The 21,091-nt window shown below is 39.2% G+C and overlaps 2 protein-coding genes across 8 annotated transcripts in view; one reads left to right on the top strand and one right to left on the bottom strand.

Moving 5' to 3' along the window:
- SYNE1 (spectrin repeat containing nuclear envelope protein 1) overlaps positions 1–3,469 on the top strand; it is a 246,712-nt gene extending 243,243 nt beyond the window's left edge. For both annotated transcript variants that reach the window (XM_088142170.1, XM_025165902.2), the window contains one exon: positions 2,593–3,469. In XM_088142170.1, coding sequence (XP_087998296.1) covers positions 2,593–2,839 — 247 coding nt within the window. In that variant the 3' untranslated portion in view covers positions 2,840–3,469. The remainder of the gene's footprint in view (positions 1–2,592) is intronic.
- Positions 3,470–15,526: 12,057 nt separating this feature from the next.
- Positions 15,527–21,091, bottom strand: part of ESR1 (estrogen receptor 1) — a 209,219-nt gene continuing 203,654 nt past the window's right edge. For all 6 annotated transcript variants that reach the window (XM_088142122.1, XM_088142129.1, XM_088142136.1 and 3 more), the window contains exon 9: positions 15,527–20,384. In XM_088142122.1, the coding sequence (XP_087998248.1) occupies positions 20,150–20,384 (235 nt within the window). In that variant the 3' untranslated portion in view covers positions 15,527–20,149. The remainder of the gene's footprint in view (positions 20,385–21,091) is intronic.

Here is a 21,091-nt window from a genome sequence, read left to right as displayed (position 1 = left end):
AGGAAAAATAAATATCATCTGGCCATAAATAAAGAGCATTAGGAGAAAAAGCAGGTGTCAAACATAGGGCTTAATGACTCACAAAAGAATTGCATAATGGATAACTGAAGACATGTACATGCAGAAATCAAAGATGGAAGCAGGAGCTGGGGAATGGATATATTCAACAGCAGATTACATGGTCCTAAATTGAATGGGAAATATGAAGATAATAAAATCAAGGTTGGACCCAAATTATCATTGCATACAGAAAAAGTAATATATCAGACTGCATAATAGAAAAAAAAAGCCTTAAGAAAAGAATAAAGAAGCCTTAGGAAAACAGCATTACAATAATCCAAAGAACATAAATAACTGTTTGAATAGATTCAGTGGATTTTATTGTTTGTCACTTTTCTTAATCTGCTGTTTGATGCAGAAGGTGGTGTGTCTCCAGTTACCTCGAGTACTTTCTACCCCCTGTCATATGCATTTCTTCTCACTAACCATGAACTCTTCTCCAGTCATTACGGATCTTCTGTTTATCCTGTCTCACGTGCCCCTCCTCCATTACCTGGTGAACGTGACTTCCACAGAGCATGGCGCCAGGTCTTCTTTCAGTTCCAAGACCGAGAATGAAGCTGACTGCCGTAGTCCTTCTGGAAGTGAATAAGAAGAAAAGTAGTGTTGCTGTTTGTACAGAAAATGAAAGTTCTTTAAAGAGACCAAATATTTCTATTCAGAGGAAAATCTGGGAATCCTAATGCAAGTCAATTTAGAAATGAATGAAAAAATGAAGGCAGTAGTCAGTCAAAAGTGGAAGGCTCAAATGGTTTATTTTCTTAAAAATTAAATACCAGTAGTTGATGAAAGCCTGAAACCACAGTCTCATGGGGACTTATTTGTATGACTACATTCAGGTTGTCTGACCTAAGACTCAAAAATGAAGACAGATTTGAACCCAGTATTTCAGTTCTGCCATTTTTTTTAGCAAATAAAGGATAGGAGCCATGCATCACGTATTCCAACAGTGCAAAATCATAGCAATGGAGAGAAACCAATTGTTATCTTCATGTATTTCCACATGGGCTCTGTGGCATAGATGTGCCTAACTATAGGATCTAAATACAATCCATACCTTTCATTTTTCAAAAAGAATGTATAATCAAAGCCTGTACCCTTTACTGCACTAAGTGCAAATGGGAAGGAGGTCAGTAGTACACATTGCTGAGGAATAAGTGAAAGCCATGAAAAGAAATTGTCACATCAATTAAAGAGTCTATGTAGAGTCTCAAATGGCAATTAAATAGCACTGCCTCTTCCCTTTGTCTGTATTTTAGCTCTTGGTTTCCTAAGTGGCACTGTAAGGTCCTAGAAGTCTGAGTCTAATTAAACTTTAATACTGAATGCTCTGATGCTACTCAGTGTGCCATATCCATTCAATACTTTCATACTCCAAGGCCATAAAATACCAAATGATGCCACTTTCCATCTTAGCCTTAGTGATGTCCTTGTAAATAATGTGCAACCTTTTGTTTTTAATCTTGGCCCTCTTACTAGTCCTATCATCTTAAACAGTTAATCATTTATTAGCTTTGAATGTTCATGTCTCCATTTGTCAGGTAAAACTAGCAATCCAGTTCATGGTTTTCTTGATGTTTGGAAGGTTAGGAGATGCATGCCCCTAAATTGCCCACTAACAATAAAATGGCCACAAACACACCCATTCTTTCAAGGTTAACAATGGTACGTGCAGTCATTTTGATGAATCACTAGATATAAGGGTGGATATTTCTTCTGACTTAGAAATTAATGCTTGTCATGACAAGCAGAAGGTTATTTTGTTAGTTTTTTTTTCTGAATAATTTTTTCTAGGGTTATAAATTATACTAAAAGAGAAAGAAACTATTATTGGTAATGGTTGATTCAGTGCAAAATGAGGCTGTAGTATACAGTATGTACTAACTAGATGGCAATATCTCCTACCTGTATATTGACACATTACTGTACTCTTGACAGAACATTTTTTATAAAAAATAATTGATAATACATGGATCCTTAAATCCTACTCTTAAAATGATGTATGTTAAACCAGATCATTTGCATTAATAGACATTGATATGATGAAGTATATTTTAAATTAGCGTGACAGATGATTGTTATACTTGGGAGTATTAGAATTGTGAGATGCAGAGATAATTTTTAATAAATATGCATCTGATTTCTGAGCCTCACATCCAGAAATTTGGGATCACTAATTATGGATGCCACATGTATTTCTACAGTAAATAGTGGAGTCCTTGGGGTTTTCTGAGCTTGGTTATTTTCTTGTAAACGTTTCATTACCCGGCTAGGTAATGTCTTCAGTGCTAGAATGGAATGGGGTTTGCTCCCCACTCCATTCTAGCACTGAAGACGTTACCTAACCAGGTAACGAAATGTTTGCAAGAAAACAACCAAGCTCAGAGAACCCCAAGGACTCCACAGTTCAACCCTGAGCTACACATATTCACTTCTATTGGCACAGTAAATAGTATTCTTGGAAGCACACTGATCCAAATGCCATTTTCCAGAGATACCTTGGTTTATTTCTGTTTTTGATTCTCTCTCCAGGCCCACAAGAGGTGGCTCAGGTTCCTCCCGTTCTGAAAACCAGGGGCTTCCACCACGACCACAGCACTGCTTCTTCCTCAGGGTGCTGAGAGCTGCTCTCCCTCTTCAGCTTCTCTTGCTGTTTCTGATTGCTCTCGCCTGCTTGGTTCCAATGAGCGAGGAGGACTACAGCTGCACTCTCTCAAATAACTTTGCGCGCTCCTTCCACCCCATGCTTAGATACACCAATGGCCCACCACCTTTATGAAAAGATTGCCAGAAACTCAAGAGTGGTTCAAATGCAGTAGCCAGAGTGCAGTAGCATGTCCATGAACTCCATGCCCACATAAATAAATGAAATGTCTATCAGTATCAAAATGAGCCATGGAATATGTGAAGTGGGTCATTAAAGACTCACATCTCTGGCACTGACTTTGACTAAGTAATAGAATGTTTTTCTCCCCAGCCAACATACTGGATTTTTCAGCTACTTTTATAATTTTGACCATCACTCTGTACTATACCTAGCAGAGGACTTCAGTTTGAAGAAGGACCTGTATGTGCTGCTCGTGTAGAGCTATTATCCAATCTTTACTTAACTACTCTACTGGTATTTTAAACTAAACTTACATATAAACATATATACTTGTAAGAAACAAAATGAAGTGATTTTAGAAACCATTGTAACATAAAATTTTAAAAGCTTGCAAGGCAGCATATTATTTTCCCCATTTTTGGTGGGGTTTTGAGTGGGGCATGATGTTCTAATCTTTGCTTTGAATGCACAAATTGTAAATGGCACATTTTATAATTTAAAAAAAAATTATGTAAGAAATGAAATCCTGAAAACTTTATGAACAACCATGGATATTAAGTATTAAAAATATTTATGTATGTACAGCTTGCTAAGCTAGTGTACTTATTTCTTGATAGAGAAACCAGGAAATCCTTTGCCTATCTTCTTTTTAAAATACATATTTTGGAGCAATATGTGTGTGTGGGTGCATGTATGTATTTTTTATTGATTATGTTGCATGAAGTTGGTGTTGATTCTTAGTAACCACATAGATTTTCTCCATGATGATCTGGCCCTAATTATCAGCCTTGTGAAGTAGTCCAGGTAAGAAGCACACAGAGAAATGCTAGTTCTAACTTTACTGTAAGGTTACATTAACAGAATCTTGCAAGTCTGAAAGTACATCTCTCCCCGACTCACGTTTATAGTCCCAAGAAATTAGGGAAGGTGCCTTCTGAGACATTTGCCATGCCCACATTCCGTCTGTGGGCTCAGCTGGCACTTGTCTGACCATGTCTAGTCTGCAGATCTTCCATCTGTGTCCCAAGGTCATTCCCACATACCATTACATTAACGTGATCTTTCAGGTCTTTCAAGGGTATACCCATCACCACTGTAATTGAGTCCAACCACCTTGCTGATGGTTGTCGTCTTCTCTTTTCTTCCACCTTTCCCAGCATTACAGCCTTCTCTAGAGAGCTAGGTCTTTGCATAATGTGTCTGAAGTAAGATAATTTGAGTCTGGTCATTTGTGCCTCAAGTAATAATTCTGGGTTGACTGGTTGGATGATCCATTTGTTTGTTTTCTTGGCTGTCCATGGTATTCTCAGGAGTCTACTCCAACACCAAAGTTCAAAAGCATTGATATTCTTCTTATATTGCTTCTTCAACATCCAATTTTTGCTTCCATAGACTGTCACAGGGAATACCATAGCTTGCACAGTTCTGATCTTTGTAGGCATAGACACATCACATCATCTGAATATCTTTTCCATACATGTGTGTTTATGCAAAATCTCAAAGCTATTTTTTTCTTCTTTTTTTTCAGTCTTTCTCCTTTCTTTGTCTTTCTTGTACACATGGGGATCAGTGTCATTTTTTGTAAAAGGCTGTGGAAACTCAGTCTTCAGAAATAGATGGGAAAAATTAAGCTACAACATTTTATATAGGAAAAAATCTTTTGTTAAAATGAAGTATTGAGTTTTGAGACCCTGAAAGCCCTTTCTGATGGTGACTACTGAAAGTTTTTGGCAGTTTCCCACTAATCTGAGCACGAAAACATACAAAAAGCTTTACTATAAGCCCTAAAATAGGCACAAGATAGCCTTAATGAGCAAAGAAACCCTCAGAAAGCTCCCTATGCATCCAGGGGGGAAGAAACAGAAAATCTGACTGACTACATGTGATGTGACCCAGCCCTTCTGCATCATCACATAAAGTATGTCAGCCCTTGGCCATTAAATTATTCCCCTTGGTTAAAAGGAATGGTCCTATCTAATAAGTCGTACAAAGACATAAAATTCCACTAATGAAGTACCCCAAATAGGGTACAGAGGAGAACCCTGGATTTGTGTTACACAGGTAGATGCTCCTAGCTCTGTCAAGATCAATTGGCTCTTCTGGTAACAAGGAGTACATCCCACATAGATGATCTGAACGTAAATGCCAACCATCTGTTCCACTTAGGTGACCTTAAAATGCAGATTCATACAGATACATTTCCTTCAAGAAACTCTGAACTAGAAACAGATTTTGTTGCATCTTAAAATTTAGTTTTACTGTATCAAAATTTGGTTGGATTGGCATCTTTTATAAAGTGAGATATGTTTATTTTTTTCAGATTTATGTATGCAATTTCTGCCTTTAATGATAAATCAGATCACTTACCTTTGCAGAAGAGTAATGACATATACAAACTTAACCAAATCTCTGATTACTGTATCTTGCTACAATGAACATTAGGGTAGGTTCTCCTGTTTTTCCATTTGAAAAGTCCTGCTACTGGAGTAAAACTATAGTAACAATAATTCCATTACTCACACTTCAAGTACACACAGGGTAATTATAGAAGTTACAGCTAGAACTTCCTTTAAAATTGGAAAAACTATTTTTTTGCAAAAGTCATTTCTGCTTTAATTTTCTTTTAAAAATTGGTGTTGCAAAAATTTAACATTCTACCTTTCATTTCTGAATATACTTTGAAAAGGTAAATAGCAGTGCACTGGACTGGGAGACAGAAATTGGAGGAAAAAAGCAAGTTGATTGAATTGCAGTGACATCCTGATATGAATTAAATTATGTTTATATGGTTGAAGGAAGAGTCAATTGCTATCATTTCTACAGTAGAAATTGAGTTGATAATCATTCTCTGTCCTCAAGTGAAGCCTGGAACTGTTCAAAAAGTTAGAAATCTTTTAATTGTTCTTTCTCAACACCAGAATGGTACTTTAGGATGGATTGAAATTTTATAGAAATGCAGTATATTTCCAGTGGTCTGTGAGCAAAGCCATATAGAATTCAGCAAGTAAAGAGAGTGAACAGCATTCTTTCCTTTAAAACAGTATGACCTCAGGGAAGAGACAGTTGTTCATAGATACAGCACAACCGTCTACAGCGGGGAACCTTTCTGTAGAGACAAACCTTTCTACATGAGCTGCAGTATCATGATTCCAGGTCCTGGGGAATTATGTGTGTGAATACGAAGACTTCCTGTTGCAGACCTACACTTAGTTACGACTAATAGTAACATTTAGAGATGATGGACAACAGGGAACAAAGTGTCCGAACAAATCTTCAGCAAAAGAAAACTTAAAACAATTCCAGTTAGAAGAGCTGTAAGAGAACCTTGGCAGAGCTCAGAAGTTAAGTCGGGTAAGTTCTGGTCAATATTTGCTTAGGGAACCACTTGGGAATTTCAGAACTATTCACTATTTAAAAAGCCCTCTAAGCTGTGGCAAACCATTTCCATACAGCTGCCAAGAAAACTGCCTGAGCATGTCTCTGTAATTATCAGGCATCCAGTTCAACAGGAAAGAGTCTTTATATAAAACTAGGACAGTTTCCCTACACATAGTGGTGTGTTTGTGCACAAAAGAGAGAAAGAGATTGGATGAGATAGGCTTGCAATCCATCATCCCTCCCCTCCCCTCCCCTCCCCTCTTGTCACACCAACAGTTTGTAATTATCACTTCCAACTATCGGTGTGGAGGTGTTTACTGTTCTTTCCTTCCTGCCTGAGAGAGCACCACATTTAGCCGCTCTCGACCATTTTCACTGTAGAAAAGATGCTCAGTGGGCAGAACCTGGGCTTGGGAATAAGACTTTTTGAACTCGGAGATAATGTGGAAAACGTATGAATCGATCATCAAATACCACTTACTAACATTAAGAAGTGTTATATATTTGCTCTAATCAACAGTCGGATTCTTCACTTTCTGCAGCAGTTCTTTTAACTATTGGCATATTTTCCACACTTAAAAAAATGGAAATTATCCCTTAACATAGTTCGTATAAGACATTTTTCTTGGGACCATTCTCCGTACTTTTAGAGTAGGGGCACTAGAAGCGGTGAAATAGTAATCTCATCTGAGTTGAGGGGTGGGGGTGGGCTGGGAAGCTTTCTCAGCAATTCTTCACCTTTTGAGAAGAATCGAACAGAACAGAATAGAAATCTACAAATTGCCAAGGATCCTGTTAAACAGGTATATTAGAATCATTGTGCCCAATTCCCGCTCATCACTCTGTACTTTTCTGCTGCACATCTTGGGAGCAGCAACTGAGAAATTATAGAAAGAACTGAGAGGAAAGCGAGGGGGAAATCAGTGTCTCTGAATAAGATACGCATTTTCAATGCAAAACAGTATCTATGCAGGGATTCAAAATTCACCAGTCCTTATGAGGTGAGAGGATGATACAGTCTTCTGTAGACATAGAATTACCCAACAACATTATGCCATACCTGCTTGCAACAAATTGGAAAATACTTCCTGATTAACACAAAAGTTTAAAAATGTCTTTCTCTTCCCCCACCCCTCCACTGGATCTCTGCACTGGACCTTCTGCTTAAGATACAAGAAATCTGAATCAAACACATGTCCAGCATATGGCTCAAGGAAAGTAAAAGAACAGGATTAATACATTCTTTCCTGCTGAACAACCTGACTAGAATCAAATGAAATGCCCAATTAATTCAGCATGTCCGGGGGTCTTTGAATTTATAGTTGTTAAACAACATGCACCAACCCACATAGCAAAATATTTTTATTGGAAAAAAATGGGATAAGGATCTCAGAATGTGTTCTTTAAATCCAACATTCTTGGATAAATCACAAGTATAGTTCTTTTGATCCTGACTCTTATGTTACAATATACTAAAGGATGGTTTCTGTTATCTTTCAGCACACATGGCTGATGGTAAACAAATCCTTAATAAGTCAACTACTTACATGATTTTAAATCCCTCTGTTCTAGCTATTGCATAATTATTTTACAACAAAGGATGATGTCTTGGATTAGAAAATATCTCAAGGGAATATACATTCAAGAAAAATACATTTCGTCAAATGCAGATTTAGTAAGGGTGTCGCAACCATTTGGAGGAGCATTTGCCAAATGAGTGAGGCAACACTCTGCCCTTGCTGCTCAGAGTGCTGAAGCACCAAGGCCCTGCAGAGTCTTGGCGTGGCTGCTTTTGAGGGCCACCTCATATCATCTGGGTCTGTGTATGCACGCACAGCAGCAACCCCTTGAATGGTTCATGGCTCCCCAATCTCACATTAAATCTGTTGAAAGGATAAAGCAGGTAAAGGAAAAGATTGACTGAACTTTTGTTTATTTCAAAAGCAAATAATTGTAGAACCAGTTGACTTGGGGGGGGGGGCTTTTCCAAATAAATAATTTTACTCATGAAAGAGAGCAATAAATTGAATTCATCTGAATGCCAGTGAGCTGTTGACTCTGTGTATTGTAAAAACTTCACTGAGTCAGTAGAACAGAAAGGCAAAGAAGATATAGATCGTCATAAATGTCAACTACAACTCTCATCAGACCCAGCCAACAACAGGCTGAAGAAAGCTGCTTTAAGGAACTGGATACATACTACTCAGCAGGGCAGTCCATGGTTTTATGTCTTCAGGTCAGTTTTTTGACTCCTGGCGACTACCTGGATTAGTCCCTGCAGTTTTCTTGCCAAGATTTTGGAAGTGGTTTGCCATTGCCTCCTTCATAGGGCTGAGAGAGACTGATTGGCCCAAGGTCAGCCAGCTGGCTTTCTGCCAAAGGTGGGACAAGAATTCACAGTCTCCCAGTTTCTAGCCTGGTGCCTTTAATCACTACACCAAAGTGGCTCCCTAGTCCATGGGGAGGGAGGGGGAAATCAAAAAAATGAAGATGGCAGCCATAGCCACGCATATATAAAATTTATACAATATTTACATACATACATACAAGTGAGCCATACATTACAATGCATATAAAAGGGGGTTAGGCTTTGATCATATGGTGGTGGCTGCCATCTTGACTTTTATGACATCCCCCTGCAGGCACCCTTGCTGCTCAGGGTTTATATTGCTGTTTGCTAGACTAAGGATCCAGCAGACACCAACCCTAAGAAGTTGAGTTCTCCCTCTTGGCCTTCCTTTCTTCAGTGCCGAATCTTTATCTTTAAAATAATTATTTCTTGAATTTGTAAAAGACCCAGAGAATCATTCATGGCATTCAGGGTCATACATTCAGCACTCCTTGCAGCCTGGTCATCATTGCTTTTCCAGGTTTCCAGATTCATCAGACGGGGGAATCAAAATCCCTTTTCTTCTCCGCAAGTTGAACGCATTTTCCTAGCAGTCCTACCATTCAGGTTTGTCCACAGCACCTTCCTAATTCTTCAGGTTTGAAGAACCAAAATGTCGCATGTTCTTCTGTGACTTTCTGCTGAGCCTAACAAAGATTTGTCCAACTATGTATGATTATACAGTAAGTGAGGTTATTTTTTTTCTAATGACCAACATGGCTATGACTGTTTTTAACACACATAAAATAGAACAAATAATAATATATGTGGCTGCGGGTTCAGAAGTTAGCTTTGATCTAATCACTTATTTCTGGTAGTACCACTATTCTTTACCACAGAAGCTCACCCAAACCTGCAACAGAAGTCTAGCTTAAGAAGGAAGCTTCTGCTATTCTCTAAGAAGGGTTTTTATACCTAGCCATGCTCAGATGCAAGAATATGGCTTGATTCAAGAGTTAGACTACAGCATCTGCCCTAAAGGCATTAGGAATAATCTTGTATGACCATTTTATTTATTTATTTATTGGTTGGTTGGTTGGTTGGTTGGTTGGTTGGTTGGTTGGTTGGTTGAGTTACTCCATATTGTTCAGTTACATTGCCTCCAGCTTCCAAATTTCTCTGCTTTACGTCACTATCCCACCCAAATACAAAAACATAAATGGGTGTGGAGCATTTTTCTCCTGGGAAAGCTACCGACTTATGGGAAAATGGATAACCCACCCAGTGAGGGCTACAACCCAAAACAAAACTGCCTGCCTGCTCTCACTACCCCGGGGGCAGCCTCTTTCTTCCCAGCTTAGAAGTTCAGTCCCTACAATGGGCAGGGAGAGAGAGGGAGGGTTAACCAGCTACCAACAGAGCAAGCCACTGCATCCAGACACCCAGAGCATTAAACAAGAACAATAAAATGGGTCCCAAGTTAGAAAGTGTAGTTCCAAAGCTGATGTGAGGTTTGGAAGCATTGGAGAGATGGCTCTACAGCAGTATTCATGTATTGCCTGAGGAACCGAGTCTTGATCTTACTCACAGTTTAATGATTTTTATATAATGTTAAAAAGTAAATGATGCCCTGATGAATGCCATCCAGTGCGATTGCCAAACCTCCAGTATAAAGTTGCTTCAAAGGGGCAAATAAATAAACGGAGACATTGTTAGAAGCCAAACTTCACTGTGCATTACAAACAGCAGATAAAAATCAGAATTTTATGAAATGGCTGTTCACCAGAGTAGAAAGAAATATCTTAAAGGAGAACTCAAAGTGCTCTGTGTTGTTTTAATGTATTTTATCTGAAGAACAGAGATGTTAACGCCACCCTGTTTGTCCTATTAACATCCGTTTTCAAAACTGACAGATTCCAGATGGGATGAGCTGGCACTTTGGGGATCCGGGTGAGGGGCGGGGACAGGTGGTCTTCTGGAGGTTGCCGAACTACAGGTCTCAGGAGCTCTGGCCAATATGGATGATGGTGAGGGATGCTGGGAGTTAATTTGGTGAGTATTAGTGGGCCAAAGTTTCCCAGCCCAGGGTTATTGATGTGCTGTACCATGAGAGATGGAATTTAATGAAATAGGGAATAGCTTTACTAAAAACAGGTTTATTTTACCTGGAACTTGCTCAGTGAGAAGATATTTGGAGAACTGGATGAAGCAACCTGACTTTTGAGTGGTTTTAGCCTACACCATCTGCTTCGACAATAGACAAGAGGGGAGAGATACCTGTTGGCTCTGCAGCTATCAACAGAGAGAAATATGTTCAGCTTTTCCAGAGATCATATCGCATTCCCCTGCAAGTATGTTTCAAGGCCAAACTGGAAATTCTTCTAATGTGAGGCATACCCACAGAAAACAGGTTGTAAGGTGTAAATTACCAAACTGTTAGCAATGAAGTGGCCCTCACAGCAAACGGCTGCTAGAAGGCCTTTCTTAGTCAGTGGTAGCCTAGGTTATGGGGACAAAAGGGATTTCCTGTGGACTGGTTTGTTTTGAAAAGAAAAGATGGTATGTCTTAAAGTCTCCACTGCTTTGGGGAGTTAAATAAGGTTCCAGATTCTTCCTTCCCATGAAAGAAGATCAGGTACATTTTAAAAATCTGATTAGCCAATCAGAGTGACAGAAAACTAGCCTAAACAACATAGATCATAATGTCACATCATCTACCCACTTCCAATAAGAGAATGTGCCCATAAATATGGGCAACAGGACACACATTCTTGGGTGCTGGAGTGCAATTAGCCTTTCCTGAACCAGCGGGACACAATCTCCACTGTCAGGCCAATCCAGCAGGTATTTGGCAAAGGTGAAGTAATTGTGTATGGATTCAACCTGCATGGACCTCTGGAATTGAAGTATGGCCAGCCTCTTTTCCATTTTTTCTCCAAGTAGTCTTAGTGTTGTATGTGTGTGTGCATTCATGCATGTGTTTACACGCTCTCTGCTACTACAGCTACAAACTGAGGATATGCAGTGTTTAAGGTAAATGTTAATACAGCATTCCTATAGTTAATAAACATGGACTTTTATTCTGGAAAAAACATTATACACAAACCTCCATGAACATGGTCACATGTTCTAGCTGTCAAATCACTTTCTTACCCAGCACAGCCTAGAAGATGATTCAGCAGACTGCAGTTTTTTAAATAATCCTGTAGAGCCATTAATGGATGAGACCAGATTTTAAATTCAGTTACCCACATTTGAAACAAAACTCACAGTGTGGTACATCTTAAAATCACAGCCTTCTGGTTTTATAAATGTATACACCTCTGTGATAATCTGATCAATGACGATCAATAACTCTGCCTTAAAAGTTAAAACTCATGCAGATTATGTTTTATAAGAGTTAGGAGCCTTGGACCTGTTCAGAAAAAGTTCATTTTCATTCAGTAACATAGCAGTCTTGAATCTCACATCTTAGTTGTTCTACTAATTCCACGAGATTGCCATTCTTTCAGAAGTGACTTGAACAAAATTTCCCACAATTCAGTGATCATTGCTGAGCAGGACACAGGTGTGCAGGTGATTTGCCATGCAACATTTTCTTAATTGTTTCACTTCCTGAGCATGGATGAAGATGAAGCATGATGATGATGATGATGATGATTATGATGGCATTCACTGAACATAATTGTTGTTCATACTGGCTGAATTTCTTTCATTAAGATAGCCCAGTTCTGTACATCATGGCCACAAAAACTGCACACACACACACACACACACACACACCCAGAATCCTTGGCATTTTTGTCTGATCTGCCCTGAGCAACTAAGAAGTGATGCACAAGAACCCTGGCTTTAAATAACAGGCCCTTCACAGCCTGCGTCGCTAATTGCAGAATCCAGCCTGCACCACAATTTCTTTTCCATACTGGAAAGCAGCTCAAAAGGGAGGGACCTTAACCACAGGGCCAACTGAACTGTAATGCCTTTTTCAACTGAGTTTATGATCAATTATGTGAATGGACATTACCTTCAGTTTGCTTGCCTTGACGAGCTAATCTGAGTAATGAAGGTGCAGCCTGCTAATTTCTCCAGCCCCTGCCCCGTGTGCCTGTCATCTGAACAATCCTCTGTCGCCATGCCAGCAGGAGACCCCACTGAAGGGTAGTTGATGGAGGTCTGAAGGGCCGCAGAAAAAGTGCACTTTGGGGGATAATCAGCAAATAATGTTTGTTAGTTTCAGAGCCTTTGTGACTCTTGTCAACCACTTAACCCTGAAGGTTGCAAATTGCAGGTACCTAGAAAGGAATGGCAGGTTAACCGAAAATTGTCTAAAGCAGGCTTTCAAAGCATGATGCATTAATGCAAACAAGCAATGCTTTCGCATAAAGTTTTTTGTAAGACTGAACAAAAGTAAACTAGGTTACTAGCTTTTTCATAGCTAAGTCACATTTAGCAGTCTGGCCTAATGGTAATGACACAGTACCAGTCATTTCTCACAGATCTGGTCAGTGTTTGGCAAGTGTAAGTGAAGTCCAATTTTTCCCCAAACATGCTTGTGCTACTTTTGTAAGCTAGGATCTTTGAACTATAGACTACCTGCAAGCTAACATACAGTTGCCTGCATCCCATAACCAGGAGGTACTGTATATGCAGTGCATTCATGCCCTCTCAGGCCTCAGAAATCTAGTTAATGGTATCAGTTGTTAATGGTATCAGTTAATGGTATTGGTAAACTATATTTAGTTAGACTTCTTTCCAGTTTCTCTCATCTCCTTCCTCCATTTTCTTTCCTGCTCCACCGCCCCCACCCCGATCATTTACCTATCTTTTATCTGGAATAGATTATTAACTAATGGATATGTTGGTACAGTACCTGAAAACATAATATTGCTTCATGTGTAACTACATTACAATAACACAAGAAATAAACACATCACCAGTTGTAATATTTAGCCTAAAAATGGGATTCATTTTCTTCCTCCCATTTGTTTTCTCTCCCAGACGAAGTATTGATTAAAGAACAGCTTTAAAAAAGCAGTTTTCTACTATGGATGATGCTTCTGATCCATCTGAAATAGTTTAAGCAAAACTATGAAAAGATAGCATGCACTTGCCTAATGATCTGATTTGGAAAGCATGTTCATCTTAATTGAACCATCACAGTTCAATGCTATAGACACCCTAACCTTAACCCCTTCAGGCATAATGTTGACCCCTTAGCATTTCCGAAACATGTTGAGCCCACTCTAGGCACTCAGTCTGCATGCACAAAGGTTAAAATTAGGATATCCCTCACTTTGATATGGAGTTGGTTAACCCAATTAGATCTCAGCGTCTGGGTAAGAAGGGGTAACCCATTTTGACATTGGTTCATATCTGAACCCACACAAAGCTCCAATCTTGAACTGTGTTTCTGAAGTTTAGGAGTGCTGCATGTTTTCTTACAGAATCTTTTTTGCAACTAATTGCTGGAGTAAGGGCCAGATGAAGGATGAAGAACATGGGCTTGATGTCAATAACTAGTGGGTGACTAGACATTTTGAATGAAAAGGCCAAGGTTGCACATATAATAAATCTGCTTTAAGAGGATGACTGTCAAGTTGTTTTGCACCTCTTCAACTAAATCTTAAAACCATTGGAATTTTTCTTAACTCTGTTTTAATTACTCATGTATTTTCCTTCACATTATTAAACATTCTATAACATTACCTTAGGTTCAAAGACAAACAAATTCATTTCACTACAGCTAAATGAGATTAATGTAACTGTTAATTAATCATGATTTTACCCAAGGTGATAAACTTTAGAAATGCATTGACATATCCCAATGCTGTAATTCACTTTTTTATTTTGACATCAAAGCTGAGAAAATCTTGACAGATCAGATATCCTGCTGATTTTTTTAAAAGCTGTTTGTAACATTCTTTCAAATGTGCAAAAAAGAAGAAGAAGAAGAAAAGGATTTAACCTTTTTTCATTTAACAAAGCGACCCTAACAAAACAGACACACCAATTACGCTATTATGTGCATTAGCAAAAGAGCAGAATAATTCTACAAATACATTATGGCACATAAGCCTCATAATAAAGGAAAAACTTTACAATAAAGGGTAATGTAGTGCACAAAAGCTTCATTTAAAAAAAATGTACAATAATGTGGCATAAAGTAGCCTGTTGAGTTTATTTTCTGACTAGCATCTTTCGACTGTTGACTGTTTACCATACTCGGATGGGCACTTCAAGACTGAGGAGCACACAGCTTTGTTTTAAAAGGTGCATTGCAGGATAACATTCCCACTAAAGACAGGTTGGCAGCATGGCAGCATATAAATTCAGGCACATCTGAACGCAAAACAAAAGGTTAGATTCTTTACAAAAATCTTTCCAGGACAGTGCAAAGTTGTAAAGCCCCTCCAAAGGCAACAATTGTTTACAGAACAACATTCAAGACCGAAATACATCCAGAGTTGAATTAAAATGAGAGAATGCACCAATGAAAGAAAAAGGGTTTTGAACATCAAAAGTATTTTTGGTACTCCCAAGGTTTATATAAAAATGCCACTTCAACAACTTTAGGCTAATAGCTTAAAAGCACTGCATGAAGATCAAATCTTGACTTAGTGCTTACTTCAGAACTGAAGAACCACTTTACAGGACCACGGTGCATTTGAGAAGAGCTTTCAGAAGAGCTAGCTTGCAAGGCAGAACAATTGATTCATTTGAGTGAATCTGCAGTAAATACTTGAGCATCCATATATCCAGAAGTCCACTGGCTGAACAGTTGGCTTCTAGCTTGGTGTTAAAAGCAGTAGCATTAAGAACATGTGTACAAAATGAAGGCTCAGGTTCACACCAAAACATATGGCAAACACTAGCACCAATATCCAGCAGGACAGAGTTGTGCACAGAACCACTGTGTAAATGAAGACATACATTGCAATGCTTATCCGGGTGCTCTTAAACCAGGTGGATGCGTTGTTTGATGTAAATAGGAATGTGTATTCCCATCCAGGGAGATGAATAAGGCTGTGATATATATAATAAAGACCTAGCTGATTTTCAGTGGTGATGAATCAATGGTCCTGATTTTCAGGACAGGAAGGATATGGCAATTCAGTGGTGCCCATCTTCTGAGATCATGGCAGCATGAATGATTTCAGAAACCAAGCCTCACAATGACCCTCCACAACGATTGTAAAACTTTTCACAGAGAAGCAGGGGTGGGGGCTTCATTTGTATAGGGTTACCAGATATCTGAAAAGGCAAAGGAGGACACAGACAATTGGGAATGAGAACAAATGGGGGGGAAAGGGGGACACACTAATTCCTTTAACTTTCTTGGAGTCCATGACAAAAATTACAGGGTAAAACTGCAAAAAAAAAATTTTTTTTTAATTTAGGCCTACATGTACAGTATATGAAAATACTTTTTCCAACATAAGAAAGAGTGGTTTTTCAATGGCAGGAATGTGCTAGAGGCATGTAACTGATTAAGATCTTGTCAATTTCAGGCAGCAGCACAAGCCAGTGGGAGGACACTAATCAAGGCACAGAGCAGAGCTTGTTAACTTGTGGTTAGCACTGATTAGGGAAGGTTTGCTCTGAGGAGAAAAGCTGCTCAGGAAGAGATAGCTTGTAGATACTCAAAAAGCCAGACAATATTTGATTTTAAGGCAATGTCTGCTGAGCAGAGGACATGAAGGCAAAAAGGAGGACATGTCCTCCCTTTGCCGGATGTCTGGTAACCCTATATTTGTACCTTTGTTCTAGGGCTACATTTGAGCCTAATCTGTGTCCATCTTTCTCCTGAACATCAACACATCACAAAAAGGAGAAATGTTTCTTAGCTGGAGCTTAACAGGACAATCGTGGGAGGGACCATCTTCTTTGCACAAAACATAGGCCAATCTTGCCTCAGGTGCTTTCAAGAGATTTCAGTCCCTTTCAAGAGGAGCAGAATCTTGTGCTTAACTATGCCATGGGATTGCAGCTGTTAATTTGTGTTGTTCTTCCATTTGCCCCTCTCTGAGATTCCCTCATGGTGAAGAATGCTGATGCCTACGAAGAATTCTCAATACTCAATACTCCCCAGCAACCAGATTCATATGTGGCTGGAAAAGCAGAATGGTTGTAGGGCACCTCTTCTGCTCTAATAGGTAACACCATTATCATTATGCAGGTATACTTCCTTAGTCTCTTCGCACAGGAGTCAGAGCGTTCAAGCTGCTTATAGATATATTGCGAGTAATGGGAGCTTGACCAGCGGAGCTAAGCACATCCTGCAGCAGATTTCAAGAGCCCCAGAAGAGGAGGACGGGAGAGGATGGAGCTGGTTGGCAGGAGATCTGCCTGAGCGAGAATCCACAACAGCACTCAGTTTAAATCAGGATTTCACACACAGAAAATTTGCCCTTACAAAAGCTCAGATAAAAATTTACAGCTCCCTCTTTTCTTCTGTGAGCCTCTAAATCAGCATTAGATATTCATTAGTTGCATTATAATGATTTGGTAAATAGCGACATTTCCAACACTTTAAGGGCAGTTTGGTTTGCTGTTTCAAAATCTAACTTGGGAGGTGGGGTAGAAACCCATCCTTGCATACTATTAGGAACCCATTAGAGGCAAAGTCCTTTGGATTTGGCCAAAAAGCAGAATTAGCTGCCATGAAAGTCCTTCCTTCATTGAAGGACAGTTTTCTTGTGTTCAGTCCTAGACAAAGTGAGGGCTGTCTTGTCTCTTAGGAATATAAAATCAGATATGCAGTAATGATTTTTAACAATCGCTAAGCCTTAGGCACACATGATTGCATATGAGAGAAGATAGCTGAATTTTTTTTTTTTTAACATGATTTTGTTGTATTTAACCTGTCAACTGGGTATATAGAACAGCTACATTCAGTTGTCTGATAGGTGAGCTTTGCATGTGTGTATTATATGCACAGAAACACACACACTGCATTCATTAAGGTGCTTCCAAAACAATAGTAATAAGGATAATACAATGCTTCCAGCAAACTAACAATAAGGACAACTAGATATTTTTCTTAAGTTTCACACTTTTGACAGAAAGCAATTTCAGTTCCCAAGCTGGACCTGTCCCAGTTGTGCTGGCATTAAAGCTAAAGACATCTCACATTCTCGTGGTAAGAGCCTATCCCCACCCCCTGCCACCTCCAGCTTCCTTGCTTGCATTTCTTTTGCCTGTTTATTTCTCAAGGCAAAGTAATTATCTCTGTGGTGGTTAGGAAAATAGATGTCGTGTATATTACTTAAATAGATCGAGACTAATTTTAATCTTCTGCCTTGTGTGAGGGTAGACAGAAAAGGAGTAATGGCTGCCTACATCTATTCAGAAGTCTACCCGTCTGGCCACCAATGTACCCATAGAGCTCCTGTGCTTGAAATGTTCACCATTCACTTTGATGGAGGGGAAACCTCCCAAGCTTTGAATTTCTTAGATGGAATTTCCAACCCAGCAGAAGTGAATGAAACAAACAACCAAAGCAACAAATACGAGGGAACTTTTCTACCTTCAAGGAACCAGTAGATTAGAAAAATAGCAAAAGTGTTTTCCCTTACAAAAATAGAAACACCAAATTATAGTTATTGTAGCCTGATCCTGTGCTTGTCTATTCAGAAGTATGTCCCACTGCATTCTATGGGGCTAACTCCCAGTTAAAAATGTCTAGGTTTGCAGTAAGCACTGGGGTATAAATGACTAAAATTTGCTTCCTTTAATTATGGCCCTACAAGGACACTTTTTGTTGTTAATATATCGTGCAATATATTACAATGTAACATATACAATGTAATATATATACAATGTGAGTATTGAACATACAACTGTATACATTTTTGGCAAGGCACTTCATACCCCCAGTGGTTTTGGGGAAATGTCAAAGCAGGAGCATTGATTTTTGTTCTTCTTTTTATGTTTTGAAAATAGATATTTTACTGTGCTAATAAAAAGCAAGGCCACCAGCAACAAACCTCAGACTAGAAGTGTTGGTGAGAACACTGTAAAACAAGATGAAATAAGACTCTTCACAACATTTGGGCATGTATTTGGGAAGGGAACGTGGTATGTTACCAAAAGTGGTTGCTGCTGATCATCTGCAGATTTTGATCTGCCCTGTCCTGTATGTGTGCCCCTCACTTTAGAAGGTGTCAAGATGTGCAGGACCCAAATGGCAGTGTGTGATCTCACCTGCAGTGCAAAACAACTTGTCCTTTCCTCATGCTCTCAGCTGTGACCCAGCATTAAGTTCAGTTGTTTTGGGAGATATTGGGGAGATCACATGCAGACCCATGGCCTTGTTCAAGTTAGCTCCCCAAAAGTCAGAATTATTTCCCTGCTCCTGCGGAGCACTGATTGCACTGAATAGACCTGGGATTTTCTAAAGGTCAGTTTCAGATACCATGTGAATGTGTGAGGGTGCTGCTTTCCCACTAAGTCACCCCCAGTGGAAAGCAAGCAAGCAGAATGGGCAGACCATCCCATTCCTGGAGTTGGCAGCACATACATAATTTTTCAAATGATCAGTCGGGTTTTCACAGCTCATACATGACCTATCCATTAAGGTGTGAACTAGATCATATAATATGTTCAATTGATCAACTGTATTTCCAGCCAGAGGTCCTTAGGTGATTCACAATTAACTGATATACTTTCATATTTCAACTGGGCTATGGGTTATTAGCATCTGTAATTGTCAGTGCAGAGATTCACCCTCAGACAGATGTGGGAAAAAAAATCTTTTAAGTTGGACCTGGATTGTGTACTTAGCAGGCCCATGCATTGAATTCTAAATATATCTGTCAGTTAAAAAAGGCTAATACGAATTTTCAGTCCACCTGCTTACCTTTGTTAGGGTAAACTCTGTAGGGCTGGGTCATACCCTTGGGGATACCACAACAGTTTAACACCTCACAGTTATCTTAAGTTAACTGAAGGGGTTTTCTTGCTGAAGTAAACTGAAGCAGTCTAAAGAGTTTGAGAGAGAGGATAAATTAATCTATTTGTTTATTGTATATATTACTGAAAGGAATGAATCTCAACAGGGAAGTCCTAAATCCATGTTTCTCCCCCTCCTTTCTCTTAAAACATGATTAAAAATGGGAGTCTAATAGAATCTTAGTTCTTAATCATCACTGTTTTTGTATATTGTATCTATGTGTGGGGTACTCTTCTTGTATCCACCAAAAGGCCAATAAACATTACATGTAAACATCACCTACTCAACTCAGCTGGGATTTCTGCCCAATTGATTTCAAACTGAAAGTTCACCCAACTTCTCAATATGATACCAGCAAACAGAGTACAGGAATCCTCATGCTTGTGTTTTGCTAACACAAATACAGGATATTCTGTTTCTGAACCCATATATTATGTCCAAAATTATAAATGTTCTTCCATTAATGATCATGACCATCAATGTTTCGGGAATCACTGGTGATTGTTGAGTATTGGAGTGCTTAGATATGGTACCAGTTCATCTAAGCCTGAAGTTTTCTGATGGGATGGTCAGAAACCTGTAGGCTGTTTGTAATCTGGACTCAGATTGCTTCCTGCTCAGGTTCATCTTCCTGTTTGTTCACATAGCAAGGTGGTAAGGAATGCATTGAAGCAGATGCCACGGTCAGCTGGTTTGGGAGCTCATCTTCATTGTGGGGTGTGTTCCTAGCTGCAGGAGCATGCAGACGGTGAGCGTCCAGCATTTCCAGCAATAAATCATAAAGAGGGACCACGTTCTTGCACTTCATGTTGTAGAGGTGCTCCATCCCTTTATTGCTATAGGTTCAGATAAAAATAAAATTAAATACCATTATTCCAAGAGATTCCAAGTTTGGCTCTACTGTTGCTTGGGGATTTGTTTTGAATGATGCAAAGCATGTTCCAATATATTGATTAATAGCCTGTCTAGGTGGGGCAGTGCAACTTAGAGGGCAGATTCAGGATACATGAGAAAAGCAGCAAGCTGATTGTGGGAGAATTTATTCATTTAATTAATTAAATTTAGAGGCCGCCTGGCCCCAGATTACTCTGGGCGGCTTACAGTTTAAAGAAAGAAAAAACAACCATGCATATCCAGAAAACAACAACAACATAACCAAAAAAACAAAACCCCACAACCAATAGGGGCTCAGCACACACCCTACCTCAAGGCATGGGAGAACAGCCAGGAATTCAGACTCCTAAAAAGTCACCAGGGTGGGAGCTGTACAAATTTGTGGGAGGATGGTATTCCAAAGAGAAAGCACCAGGCCAGAAAAGTAACTTGCAACCCTCACATTAATACCCCATTTTAGGATCAATGGCAGTACAGCATTTTTTAAAAAGCAAATACAGATTTTTCTAACCCCATTTGACCTTTGCAGTGCATTTGAAAATACGTAGGCACTGTACAATGGGTATATTTCCACTGGAATGAATGGAGAATTATAAACAACAACAAACAAAAGAATGAAATTACACAAGTGTAACATGAAATACATATG

Source organism: Python bivittatus, unplaced genomic scaffold (genome assembly GCF_059951505.1).
Source record: "Python bivittatus isolate LINGU-HERP-01145 unplaced genomic scaffold, Pbiv_v1 ctg000020_np1212, whole genome shotgun sequence".
Lineage (NCBI taxonomy): Eukaryota > Metazoa > Chordata > Lepidosauria > Squamata > Pythonidae > Python > Python bivittatus.
The sequence above is the reverse complement of the archived record's forward strand: the minus strand, read 5'-3'. Positions and strand labels throughout refer to the sequence as shown.